The sequence below is a fragment of the Ambystoma mexicanum genome, chromosome 1p (assembly GCF_040938575.1).
Source record: "Ambystoma mexicanum isolate Mex_15411 chromosome 1p, UKY_AmexF1_1, whole genome shotgun sequence".
Classification (NCBI taxonomy): Eukaryota; Metazoa; Chordata; class Amphibia; order Caudata; family Ambystomatidae; genus Ambystoma; species Ambystoma mexicanum.
This window is the reverse complement of record NC_090921.1, coordinates 947,130,335-947,145,021: the sequence shown is the minus strand read 5'-3', so window position 1 is coordinate 947,145,021 and position 14,687 is coordinate 947,130,335. Positions and strand designations below refer to the sequence as shown.

Sequence of the window (14,687 nt, the reverse complement as noted above, 5' to 3'; positions counted from 1 at the left end):
CCCACCTCCGCCCATACTTGCCGGTCCTAAGAGACAGATCACTTAGAGTAGCGTGGGAACAGCTCTTCGCCTGGGCACTGAATGACTATTTGATAGGGAGAGCTTAAAGGAAACAAACAACTAACATTTAATAACAAGCATTTTGAGAATTTTTAGGCGGGCAACTTTAACGTCGCAAGAATACGCTGCCAGGACTGCAGCAAGGTAAGAGCAAAATGCCGGTGAGATTAGCATATGTAATAAAAGTAATAGGGATTTTGATGATCACCGGGTTCTTGGCTGCCTCTGTATGGCAATACAGCTATGCTATTAATTTTATTGCTGCACCCAAACCTAATATACCCCCGTCCCCTGCTGCAACAGGTGTTACGTCAGGTGATAGTAGTAGTAACATTGCACCCAAGCAAAATAGAGTTAAACGCAGCACATACTCAGACAATAAAGGTATTCATAATTATATACAAGATTCAGCACACGTCACAAACAACATATGGTACCAACACATGACCCGCATTGGTAAGCAGACAACTGAGGACAGCTGCTACGTTTGCTCATTAATACCATACGCCATGAGTGCTTCACGAACATTTGTTGCCACAGAAATAGATGAAAAGACAGCACAGTGCATAATATACTTGGCACTGTTCCAAACGAAAGGAAGATTTCAAGGGACAGTAGTGCACATGACATGGAAAACACGAGACTCATACCCATATGAAAACAACTTCCTCAAGACCTATTTGAGTTACCACAAGAGCAGTTTACATGCTGAAGCATTCAGATACATAACAAGTGGCCCTGCAAAAGGAGAAACAAAGAAAGTAACACTGCAGTATCTACCATGTGATTGGTACGCCACTGAAGTTCCGGGTAAACAAGGATGTTGGGAGAGGCCGCTGGTGACGATAACAGGAAACGTGTATCTGGACAACAGCTGGGAGATAGGAGTGATTGGCAGCAACATGGTAACAAAAGAAACAATCTCAACTATCGAGGCACACAATCACCGATGTTGGACGACGTGGATCAAGTATGTACCAATGCTCACGTGAGTAGAAACAGATAAAGACCCAATAACAATACTACCGCTGACTGCGCCCAAGGTATGCTACCAGCATAAAGGAGAGGTGGACGTAGGATATAACACCAATTGTGCAAGTGTGATGGAGTTACCTGAGGGGGGAGCAGGAACAGCAGTAATAATGGACCATTATTGGGCCTGTGGAGAAAAGGCATACCATACACTGCCTCCCCTGTGGAATGGTGTGTGCACAATGGTGCACGTCAATGTACCATCACTAGTGGTACCTAAGAAGCATGTCAATGTGGCGAACTTTCCCAAAATGGATGAAGGGGACAAGAGAAAAAAGAGATCTGCACCACTTCAGGAGGAGCAAGGGAACAGGACCAACAGCAATGATACTGTCCTAAATAGAAGAAAAAGACAAGGAGAGCCACTGACAGGAAATTACCTGTGGGGAAGGTCGGAAACGGCACTAACCTCAATACCGCCAGAACACAGACTATTCAGCAGAGCAGCAATGTTCTTCTCCTCAATAATACACCCGGGACTGCAGGCTTACGCAAACGCAAAATGGCTCCAAATAACTAGATGGGAACTAATGATGACCATCAATTCTACAGTAAATGGGTTTAACGCAATAAAAGAGGAGCTGCGAGCTATAAGGATGGTAGCACTCCAGAACAGATATGTATTGGACCTTCTCACAGCAATGGAAGGAGGAGTTTGTGCAAAGATAGGACAATCATGCTGCACGTTCATACCTGCCAACGATGCTGACAATGGTACACTGACAGAAGCAGTTTCACAATTGGCCCAGATGCACTCCAAAATGATGGATGAAAGTAACGGTGTAAACAAGGATAAGAGCTGGTTTTCACTATTATGGTCGTGGATGCCATCCTGGCTGTCAGATGGACTGAAAATAATAGTGGGTTGTACTATTTTGGCTGGAGCTACGCTGATCATAATTAGATTTTGGAAGGCCCGGAAGGCACGTACCACTGACGAGTTGCTCGAAATGGTGGGAATGCACCCCTTGATGCCAGCAGATGACGGCCAACATACAGGTGTGATAATACAGGAGAGGGAGAAGTTGCGCACCCAAATCATCATCAACCATCTAGACCCACCATCAGTGAAGATCGAGAACCCAAGAAACCCCAGGAGCTACATAGGGAATGGGTATACTCTACTCCTGGAGGAACCTGTGAATATATGTATTGGTCATTTGAAGATCATGTAAACCATTATGGACATCTAGGAGGAATAACTAAGATATGGCGAGTAAGAGGAGATAACGAGAAGGATATGTTTGTGGTCGATAAGTCGACCAGAGGGGGGACTGAAGTAGGAGAATGGAAGACCAGGCTCCCGTCCTTCACCTCTCGCGCTTGGCCTAAAGGGTCACGACCCAGACACCCGCCACGAGAAGAGTTTGTCCATTTACCAGACGACCAGATACCCTGGTACAGGAACATATGGATGTGTCCATCTGCCTGCCCAGCAGCCCGCACTGGCCATGCCGACACCTGCGGCACGGACCAACTAGACTAAAATTTACACGTCGTTAGAGATGCCATGACGACCTAGACAACGGGAAGCACATCTGTACAAATATACACACTGGACATTCCCACACCGATCTACACGAAGAATATACTCAGTGCTATGACGTAGGCGACAGGCATATTCACGGACGTGCATCTTTATTATTTTTACATAGGCTTTCAGAATGCAGAAACGCAAGACGCGTCATGAACTCATCTACAAAGCTTGCTCACGCTTCTCTTGAAACCAGTTACCACCATGAGAAGTATAATGAAGACACGATACTGGTCATGGAACTATATGCTACTATAACCTAAAGCACCTATACCCCAAACGGACCACTTATGCACCAGGCCCAAGTAGGCCTCAAACAAGAGCTCCCGTGGACATTAACAAAGCAAGAGTCAGATTGCTGATCCTGCAGAATGAGCCCGGTGAAACAACCAGCCAAGGTCGCAATGTTGCAAACCCACATTCCAAGAACAAATCATCAAAGGCACGATGTTGCAACCTCGCACTCCGCGCACCAACGTTAAGGTCACACCTGCAAATTAAACCAGACACACAGTGGAAAAGCAATATTAATTGTGCAGAATTCTGCCTCAAACACGGTCCCTCCCCACGTGACCAAGCCGAACCTGACGAGATGCCAAACCCAGGAGAGAAGAGGCGTCTGGATCCCTCCCTACGAGACACAGGCAGATACACTTGAAAGGCTCAATGGACATCTGCGACAGTGGGAGCGGTCAGCCTTCCAGCTATGAATAAATCCTCACATTGTCTGCACGTACCCATAGTGAAACATTGTTGCAAATTGCAGGTACACCGAGAGCTGGGAACAGCGGTGGTCCCAGGCTGGGAAGCTCACGGGCGCACCAATCAGAACATGGGGCTCTTATCACTGACGCCAGTAATATTAACCAATCCTCAGGAGTCTTCATGTAACAATTCTCATGTATCTAATTGTAGGGACAACCCAGATATATCACCTGACTACCCTTTGTCCACTGACATTGTTCTCTATATGTGTGCTATACTAACCCTACCACTCGAGCAACCAATTAAGAGTGGCGATAGGTTTTTTGTTAACTTTCTGAAGTGACGCAAGTAGCGCGTCATAATACAGTAAAAAGGGCCTGCGAGCCCCACGATTGTGTGTGTGTCAGGACGGACGCGTACGCTCCTTGACCCATCCCTGCCGTTTTGTCTAATAAACAGCAGAGTCACCTTGCTCCTTGTGTGTGTCTCATACTCTATCTCATCTGGGATACACGGGAGGAGTTGGGGCCTGCCTGCCTGGAGGTCTGCGGACGGCCCGGCCGACCCCGGCAGAATTTCCCCCCGACACAGGGACCAGGCAATTCTAGTGTCACTTGATACAGAAAAAGCATTGGACACAGTTGAATGGTCTGTTCTGTTCCGTATTTTAGAGTGTATGGGGGTCGGCGAAGACTCTATCCAAAGGTTCAGTGAAAACTATAATACTCCAAGCATTCATATCGCCCTGAATGGTTCCGTAACAGAGAAGGTAGATCTGGGATGGGGTACTAAGCAGGGAATGCCCCCTGTCGCCGCTGCTCTACGCAATATACTTAGAGCCATTGTAAGTCCGGTTGAGGGACACGAAATGGCGGGAGATATTCATAAATTGATAGCATTTGCCAACGAGATGCTTATAGCTCTGACAAACCCAGAACAATCACTCCCGGAGTTGATAAAGGAGCTAGATATTTATGGAAAGATATTGGGCCTAAAAATTAAATAGGCAATAATCGGAAATTCTAAACCTCTCGGAAGATAGGGAAAAGATGGATAGACGAGCCACAACAACGCAATTAAAACTAACAGAAAATGGGATAACATACCTAGGCATAATTCTTACCAAACACATAGGCCAACTGTTGAGTGCTAACTATCCACAATTGTTGGAAAGAATAATCAGGACCAATCAAAAGGGAATCCTCTTACAATCTCCTGGTGGGGAAGGATGACATCAATAAAAATGAAGATTCTCCTGCAAATATTATACTATTTCCAGGCATTACCTATTAGAGTTCCTAAAACATATTTGAAGTCCCTTAAAATAATTTCATTGTACATTTTGAAGAAAAAACCTCCCACAATAGCGATGACAACACTAACAGCCCTAAAAAACAAGGGAGGGATGGCCCTTCCCCACTTGCATAACTGTTATGTAGCTGCACAGAGATGGGTACTGAGGGAGTGGTCAGCGCGAAATATACAAAATATCTAGGTTAGACAGGACAGAGGCCTACTTTGGTTAGAAAATACAACAGACACCCCAATCTTCAGATAAGTGAAGAACTAGGGACGGGGAAGGAAGCATGGGATTCAGCAGTGAATAGAGGGCCACTCACAGAGGGACCGGCCCCATCTCACCAGATGTTCGGAAATCCAGATTTTCAGCCAGGGATGGGGAAAGGGGCATATAAGAAATGGAAGGAAGCCGGATGCACAAAGATACAAAATATGTACCAGGGTCAAATGGTTTGGGCATTCAAAAAATTGCACTAAACAATTGGGCCTGACAAAGGAAGACAGGTATAAATATGAGCAACTGAAACATTGGCTTGATACCCCAATCATTAAGAAAGCAGCAACAAGAAAATTGACACCATTTGAAGCATATATAACATCCCATATGGGATCTAAGAATTTAATCTTTAGCATATACAGATACCTGAATGATCAATGGGAAGAAGTACAGAATTATATGAAAACATTTGAAAAAAACCCTATGGGAATCCATTTCAAAGGATTAATGGCAACACCTCTGGGGCACTATCCCTAAGCTAACACAAACCATACAACTAGGAGAAATGTGGATAAAAGTTCTTTTACAATGGCTTTACACCCCTGAGAGGTTGCATGGTATGTTCCCACAGGCATCAAATCAATGCTGGAGGGGGTGCAAGAAAGTGGGGGATTGGAAACGCACACGAAGGGAGTGCCGGGATCTACAGCCATTCTGGGAGGGGGTGAAAAAGCAAATGCAAGTGAAGCCCCCGGGGGTGGAACAGCTGGAAGAAAAAGTATGGTTATGTGGTATCTGGGATCCAAAGAGTAAACTCCCATCAAAAGAACAGAAAATGAACTTTATGGCTTTACTAATAGCGGCATGGCTAGTTGTAGCACAAAGATGGAAACAAAAATCACCACCCACACTCCAAGATTGGTTGCAAAAGGTGTGGTCCTTTGTTTCAATGGAATGGCACGTAAGATTCAAGGGGATCAAGAGAGTTGCAAAAGACGGGGGCCCGTTTTTAACTATTTAACACAAGATTAGACTATTGGACATTGTGGGAGCTTGAGAACAATAATAACCGGAAAAGTAAGTGACACTTGTCTGACAGGGGGAGGGGTTATTCATAATTCCCAATGCTGATAGTTGTTGGAAAACATGAAAATGAATAAAAATCACGTTTAAAAAACAAACAAAAAAGGCAATGTCAGACTAGCAGCAAGGGTGGAAATGTTTGGGATAAACTGCTGGTAATAGCCGGCTAACCCTAGGAAGGCATTAAGCTCCTGCATGGTCTTTGGGGTGTTTTTTAGGGCCACTGTTTTTTCCTTTTACACTGCAGAGCTGTATTAACCCATTGCCAACAACGTACCCTAAGTATTTTACAACACTTTGGGCCAGATAGCATTTTTGGGTTAGCCTTGAGTACTGTTCTTTCCAAGGCATTGGTGGCCTCATATAGGCAGCATAGATGTTCTTTCCAGGTGGAGCTATATATCACTATATCTTCTAAAAAGGCCCCTGCAAAGGACGAGTAAGGTAATAAAACTAGGTACATTAGCTTTTGAAATATAGCAGGGGCTCCATGCAGCCCAAACGGAAGAACCATAAATTGGTACAAGCCAAGGTGTGTGCTAAAATCAGTCTTTTTCCTATCAGCTGGTTTGTGGAGACCTGTCAATAGCCTTTGATCAAGTCCAGGGTGATGATGAACTGGGCATTCCCAAGCCGTTCTATCAACTCTTCGATTCTTGGTGTCAGTTAAGAATTAGTGCAGTCCAACTGGTGTGGGACTACACAAGACTTATCTCCTTGGTAATAGAACCACCATTTAAGATAGGCCTATACTACACAAGTAGGTAGTGTGACTGAGCAGCCAGGCTTATGTTAAGAGGGGTAATGTGAGCTGTAGAGCTGTGCAATGAAACCAGTAAATGCACATATCCAAGTAAACATTTAGACACCTACAGTTATAAACATTATTTATTTATACACAAATATAGTTAAAGCATTCTTTAAAAAGCAGTAATTGGTTGTAACATTATTTCCAAGTTAGGTTTCAATTCAGAAAGTGAACAATAAAGCAAGTGAGTAATTCAGCCACATGTTACACATGTTCCAGCACCCAGAAGTGACGTCATTTGAGGTCAATATAACCTTTATGTAGTATCACCTTTGCAATATTGAGTTTTTCAGGAAGGAAAGATTATGGTTAGATCGGAACAGACTGATAGGTTATAAGAACAGTTAGATGCTCCCAAAGTGATGCAGGGAGTCAATTATCCAAGCATTAAAGTGTTGAACATGTAAGACCTGTAAGGGAACAGGCACTGCCAAAGCCAATAGGCTCAGAAGGAGGCCTTTGGGGAGCCAGGACAGCCAAAGTCAATGGACAAAGCCAAACTTCTGATGGTATTCTTCTTAGAAAGATGTTCTCAAATAGTGTTCACAAGAGAAATCACAGTAACTCAAGAGGAGTAACCTTTTCAAAGCACAAGCTGCAAGACCAATGCAGGAAAGATGAGGTCAACTTGGTGTTGGGTTAAATCGCACTCCCAAAAGGTAGGAAGCAGCCCAAAAAGATAAAATACCCCAAATGACCATGCCCTGCAGGCAGCCCACACCACAGGGGACACCCCAACATCCATGACGATGCCCCGCAGGCAGCCCACACCACAAGGCCCCCCCCAACACCCATGACCATGCCCCACAGGCAGCCCACACCACAGGGGACCCCCCCCCAACACCCATGACCATGCCCCGGAGGCAGCCCATCACCCGTGACCATGCCCCGCAGGCAGCCCACACCACAAGGGACCCCACAGCACCCATGTCCATGCCCCGCAGGCAGCCCACACCGCAAGGAACCCCCCCCCCCCCAACACCCATGGCCATGCCCTGCAGGCAGCACACACCACAAGGGACCACACCCATGACCATGCCCTGCAGACAGCCCACACCACAAGGGACCCCCCAACACTCATGGCAATGCCCCGCAGGCAGCCCACACCACAAGGAACACCCCCAACACCCATGACCACGCCCTGCAGGCACCCCACACCACAAGGAACCCCCCCAGCACCCATGACCATTCCCCGCAGGCAGCCCACACCACAAGGGACCCCACAAAACCCATGGCCCGTAGACAGCCCACACCACAGGGGACCCCCTACACCGGTCACCACACGCACAGTTCTTTCCACGCGATTTGGTTGTCGCGAGCGCGGTATGCGATTTCACGGGGGTACGCAAGGCACTTTTCACACGATTTGACTAGCGCAAGCGGGGTATGCAATTTCACGGGGGAGCGCAAAGCCCTTTTCATGCGATTTGACTGGCGTGAACGGGGTACGCGATTTTGCGGGGGTACACGAGGCACTTTTCACGTGATTTGACTGGCGCGAGCGGGGTACAGGATTTCGTGGGTGTATGTGTGGCCATTTTCACACGATTTGACTGGCACGAGCGATGTACGGGATTTTGCGGGTGTATGCAAGGCCATTTTCATGCGATTTCACTGCGTCTACCGGGGTATGCTCTGATTTTTTCACGCGATTACGATGTAGGGTGGCTTTTGTGCTGGGGCAGGGATAGCGCGGGGCCTTTGCGCCATATTGGGCATTTCATTGGCTTTTTCCTGCGCAAGGGGCGGTGTTGGGCGCTTAACTGGCGCTGCTGGATGTTCAATGCGCCATGACTGGTGATGGCTCAGGAAATCCATGAATACGCAGTGCGCGATAATGCTGTTTTGCGCTGCACCTGGCGCACACTCCCTCTCTACGTGAGGGGCCTGCACTGCTTGTGCGCTGGATTCCATGAAATGTGCCCTTAAAGTTTCCATGAGCCAAGGACTTTTCCAGCAGCCAGCAAATATTTTATGACACTGTGCGTAGCGTGGGAGACAGAGTGCAGTTTTCTCCGCAGTTCGCTGCGTGGGAAATAGACAAAAGCTGGGTTAGCCTCTCTTATATTCAACTACTCAAATCACAGTTAACGGACATTGAGCCCCAGGCATCCAGAGCCAATGGCCTGAAACTTCCCATTATTAGTCTGCCTGTCACTTCGAGTGTGCTTTCAATCAAGCGAACTTAGCAACGTGGATAAGGAAAATGCTTCTCTTGCAATGTCACAGATAATCCAAATTCGAATGAGAACACATAAGAACAAAATACTCTTTTCCACTCCTCCCATGCCATGTGGGAGTAGTGGAAAAGAGTATTTTGTTCTTGTGTGTTCTCATTCGAATTTGGATTATCTGCCACAACACAACCATTTTCTCAATACTCATAGAAGTGCCAACCAATAGAAAAAAAAGTAAGCATAACATCAAACTCCCGTCTGAACACCCCGGGGCTAGGGCCGACTGGCCTCTTCCTCCTCCACCTACTTGCAACTCCTACATCGACCAAGTTCCAAAGGAAAGAGTAGGCACTGCAGCTGGCCCGCATGCAGTGCGATATTGTGCCAGCAAGGGTGATTAGTCTTGGCCCATGCCTGCACATAGTGAGGGCACATGAAGAAATTACAGAATGTCACTGCTCAATCAATGTACAGGCGTGGGCCAAGCCTGTGCGATCCAGCAGCCTTGCTGTATGTGTTGCTCTGCGTTGTCTTACTTCCATGACAAACGCATTGCACCTCGGCTATCCTATTAGTGCTGCTTATTGTTTGGTACAGCACAGTGACAAAGTACGGAAGCTCTACCTTAAAGACGTCAGTAAGCCTCGAAATTGTGCCTTTCCTCTGCGCCCAAAATCTTCTACGCTTATTCTCATTGCAAATGCATACACGTTGCCAACTGCAATTTTCAAAAGAAAGACTGCACATTTCAAATAGAGTGCAAGACTCTCTTCAGCTCACCTGTACCCTGCACCACAAGTCTCGGAGCCTTGGAAAATCATGAGCTTCTCTAAAGCGGCCGGGATGTCGCAGTGTTCCTGCGACACTGTGCATGTGGGGCAAAATAAAAAGAAATATTTTGTGAGTAACTACATGATCGCGTGCTTGTAAGCACCCAAGGACATTGACGGGCCTGATTATACAAAAATTGACTTGTCCAGAGATAGAAGCGCTGTAGAGCGTCATTCCACATGGCACTGGGCAAGCTCCGCACCACACGGTGCTTTGCCAATCAATCAAAAGACAAAAAAAGAAAAGTGATTAGCGAATCCCCTGAGCGATGGAAAGCGGGTGCAAAGCAAAACGAGCACTGGCAATACAAACAGTTTGGGCTTTTGTGCAGGCATGGAAATGCGTTGGACAGGCACTGCTGTAGAGGTATTAACTGGCTATCAGGTGCAAAATGGTACGAGTACATTGGTATCTAATAGCACGCCTGTATGCCTCCTAATTAACCCTATACTAAGATGGTGACCACTTTGTGCGCTGTCTGCAGTGTGTGTACCATTTTCTTTTTGTTCATAAACGGAACAAAAAGAAAACTGTACACAAGCAACTCTTGGTCAGAGCAGTGGCCTCCTTTCTAGGGAGGGCCAGAGCAGTTTCTTGGGGGTGGGGGAGCTGGCCCCCTTGCTGGAGCCGGGCCTGCAGTGGACTGCAGGGAGGTCCTTGCCAAGGCCAGGGCATCGTCAACTTTGAAGTGCCGTAGGTCTCAAGTGGAAGCGTTTCGCTATGTGGTGCGGTCTCTAGAAAATGACCCCTTTTAGGGTCACGGCCCTGCTGGTTCTTTGTGGCGTGCGCTAAGGCCAGACTGGAACATGCCTCTATCAAGGTACATCTGGCGGCTATCTCCCACTACACCAGGTCTCCAGGAAGGTGTTCACTTTGCTCTCACCGACTCGTCAAGGAGTTCCTCAAAGGACTTTTTCGATCTTTCACGCCGGTGAAGGCTCCTGCCCTGGCGTGGGAACAAAACGTGGTTCTGATGAGACTCATGGGGGGCCCCTTTTGAGCCTATGCATCAAGCCCCTCTCAAGTTCCTCTCGTGGAAAACGGCTTTCCTTGTGGCTAGCACATCTGCCAGGGGGGGGTGGGTGAGATCCAGGCCTTATCCTGCAAACAACCATAACAGATTTTCCACGGATCGAGGGTGGTGCTTCGGATGCACCCCTCTTTCATGCGGAAGGTTCCGTCGGAATTGCACCTCTACAAGCCTTTCGTATTATTATTTTTTTCCCTGAGGCCTTCGTCACCGGCTGTCAAGGCCTTGCACTTCATTGACGTTGCTTGTGCCTTGCAGTTCTAGGTGACGGGTGCAAAGAGTTTTTGGAAGAGTTCACAACTGTTTGTGAACTTTGGTCCTGTGAACCATGGGAAGGCCTTGTCCAAGGCATCCATTTCATGTGGCTTTCCGGCTGCATCACGCACTGTCATCAGTTGGCGAACCGACCGCACTCTCCACCAGACCGATCGCTACGACAGCAGCCTACCTGTTTGGTGTGCCCTTGCTGGACATCTGTAGGGCTGCTACGTGGAAGTCCACGTACACCTTCACAAAGTTCTACTGTGTCAACAGGGATTCCAGGGAGGAGTCCAGAGTCGGCCAAGCGGTGCTACGCAACCCGTTTGCTTGAGGTGAGTCTGTTTCAGATGTAAGAGTTAATTGCTTCTATTGAGCCTTGCCACCTCCTGTGGTTGTGTAATGTTGTACTGCTCTGTATTCATTATTCGTGGGCATGTGAATCCATGCCAGAGCCCATGCTGGAGAAGGAACAAGTTACCCACCTGTAACTATTGTTCTCTAGCATGGGTCTGGCATGGATTCACATAGTAACCCTCCGACACCTTTGCGGCTCTTCTTGGTCATACTGCAACTTTTCATAGTTACCAAATCTTAAAATGGCTGCCAGAAGAGTGTCTTTGGGAGAGGGCTGTCATTGGATGGGGGCAGTATGACCGAGAGGACAGTGATTGGATTAAAGGAGAAATACAGTTTGTAAGTGAAAGTAAAACTGTGTTTTCTTTTACCAAGTATTCCCAGCCTGACAACAGGGAATATTTATGAGCATGTGAATCCATGCCAGACCCATGCTGGAGAACAATAGTTACAGATCATTAACTTGTGTCTTGATTTGTTGTTTGTTGACATGGCAATGAAGTACTTTTGAGCACATGCTAAAAGGAAATGTCATGTTTTGCACAGTTATCTTTAGATCTATTCCATTCGATGGAAAATTCGAAAATGTACTTCTTGCCCAGGGTTTAATGTGTGTATTAGCCACCTTCGTAGGCCCCCACTTACTGCCCCTCCAATCAACACCAACCCTTTAGTTTTTTTGCTGGTTTTATTATTTTTTTACTGAAAAGGCTTTCTGCTTTTCCAAGGACTTTTGCTCAGTTGTATGTGTTTTTGTTTGTATCAATCGCACACTTGTATTTTCATTAGCAGTCTCATAAATGTAGGCTTGGCTGTTTCTTTGCCTCATTATATATTGTGATTTCCTTGGCAACCTACTTCTGTCAACAATTTTGTGTTGCTAAATCTGCACAGTTGATGGAAGTGATCATTATTATTAAGCCTTTACTGTGCTTTCAGTCATAGAATCCCATCCAGACAACGCTTTGGAAGATCTGAGACTGGACCAGCCATTTCCAGAGTTGAACGAACATCTGCAGACTTTTAGTTTGGATGGCATGGAGAGAAAGGTAAACGAGGGAGACATGTTGTGTTTATTTTCTTCATGTGTTTATTGGGGTGAAGGTTGTGAGCTTCCCCACCTACCATGTGCTTGCCCGTTCACATTTCTCGTGATCAACACATTTGTTCTCTTTTTAAAGCATTTTCCAAGTTGTGCATTTTATTGACCCACCTCTTATTATTTTAATGATCCTGGTCTGGTTCACTTTCCATTGTATCCAAACTGAAAGCATGTTTGTATACTTCATATCCCTGCACTAATTGGCAAACCTTGCTTTACCCTAGCAAACGTTGTACTCATTAAGACCTTTGCCAAGGGCCGAATTATTGTCTGAATTCAATGTGTTCTAATCAGAAGAAGATACCTATATGATTACTGCGACCCACGATGTCGTCAACCTTTTTTAAATTTCAATCCCCATTTCACCCCATATATTTGTTGGGGAGACCCCCCAGACCCTACTCTTCCATTATACACTATACCAATCCCCCTACATATATATGGGGTAAAAAGGGGTAAAAATAAAAAAGTCAACATTTTCGGGGGTCTCAGTAAACGCTGCACAGTAATTGTATAATTCCTACCTATGTAGCATGCTCTTGGTATGGAGTAGATATACTTGTCAGCATTTACATGACTAAAAAAAATCTGATTTTAGGAATCTAAGCACAGTTTAGAACAACCCAACATCTTGGTATTATGACGATGGTGATGCAAAAGAGAATGTTCCTTCTGGGCCCGGAAGCTGCTGACCCAGCAGTTTCCACTCTTCGAAGGTGAAAGGTAACATCTTTACGTGACGGCGTGGCCATCGATTACAGGCCTACAAAAGACGACTCTTGAGACAATAGGTCCTGCGCTACTGGAGGAAAATCGTGGCGGCATATTGATATGATGGCATACTGACACAGAGGATGTGCCCTGCAAGTAGATACTCAACTTGAGACAGCTTGAACAAACCAATTCTAAAAGAATGGTTGTAATTGATTCCAACTGGGACGTAATGAGATAAAGTTCCAGTGTAAAGTGCTGAGATTCAACTGGGCTATGAAGAACCCCTCTCAACTTACTAATAATATTTCCTAATGATAGCTGAAACGCTGAGACTCGCGTTTACTAGTGGTGTAACTCACCCTTCTTGGTTAAATGGGAATGATTTAAATTCCCAATTGTGGTCCTGAAGAAGGTTGCATTATCAAGTGGATGAATTCTGGGAAATCCAAACAGTCAACCGAAACATATGTAGACTTTTTTCTGTGTAAATTGATTAGACACAGATGGTACCATCTGTCATTTAGGTGGAGGACATTTGCACAGTGAAAAAGACTGAATGTTGACCAAGGGGTTAACTAGTTAGGTGTGATTTATACAATTTCTGAAAAAAGTGAATGGATGGTAGGAGTGAATGTGTGTGAGTTGAATTTTTTGGAAATATTTTGATATATGTTTTAGGAATTGATATTTTATATCTGTGTATGATAATAAAACAAATATGAATCTAAAGAGTGTCATTTATTGTTATTTATAAAAAGATAAATGTAGAATATTTACCATTCCCTATCCTCCTGGTCCATTGTTCTGGTTTGTTAAGGTAACACCTTTGGACAAGAGTAGTCGCAGATAAAAATCTGTATTTATTTTTAATTTGTGATATACTATCCTGGTTAGATCTTCTTTTTATCCACATTTGTTTAAGGGAAAGGTGTACTAAAATGAATACCAATTGTACACCCGCTTTTACATTTTTATTTGTTTCCCTTCTTGAAGGACCACAGCCACACTCCCTGGATTGTTATTTTAGCAAAGTTTCTGGACAAGTGGCGAGCTTTGGTATGTCAAATTTGCATTTGTTTCTAAACCTTGTACGTTTATTGATTGTAATAGCATAATTTGCTTTTTTGCTTATGATGTGTCCCATGGCCCTGTGCCCTCACCCTCTTGTGAGGCAAAAAACCTTGGGGTCATCTTCAACTCCACTCTCCTTCTCTCCACACATCACGGACATTGCCAAAAAGTCCCATTTCCAACTACGCCTCCTCATAGGTATTCTTCGTTTTCTCACCTTCCCCAGAAGCTCACTGTCTCCAGAGCCCTGGTACTGTAGGCTAGATTACTGCAACAGCCTCTTTTTCAATCTACCTAACTGTACCCCACCCCCTCTTCAACTCATCCAGAACAGTACTGCAAGACTTATCCTTGGTCTCAACCCAGGGACCGCATCTCTCTGGCTCAGAAATCCATCCACTGGCTCCCG

The 14,687-nt window shown here is 45.6% G+C and overlaps 1 protein-coding gene across 7 annotated transcripts in view; it reads left to right on the top strand.

Annotated features, from left to right (window-relative positions):
* Nucleotides 1-14,687, top strand: part of NAE1 (NEDD8 activating enzyme E1 subunit 1) — a 976,013-nt gene that overhangs the window by 339,631 nt on the left and 621,695 nt on the right. For 5 of the 7 annotated variants that reach the window (XM_069653211.1, XM_069653249.1, XM_069653195.1 and 2 more), the window contains 2 exons: nt 12,331-12,440; nt 14,201-14,263. In XM_069653211.1, coding sequence (XP_069509312.1) covers nt 12,331-12,440; nt 14,201-14,263 — 173 coding nt within the window. The remainder of the gene's footprint in view (nt 1-12,330; nt 12,441-14,200; nt 14,264-14,687) is intronic. The other 2 variants (XM_069653219.1, XM_069653202.1) reach the window with 1 other exon arrangement.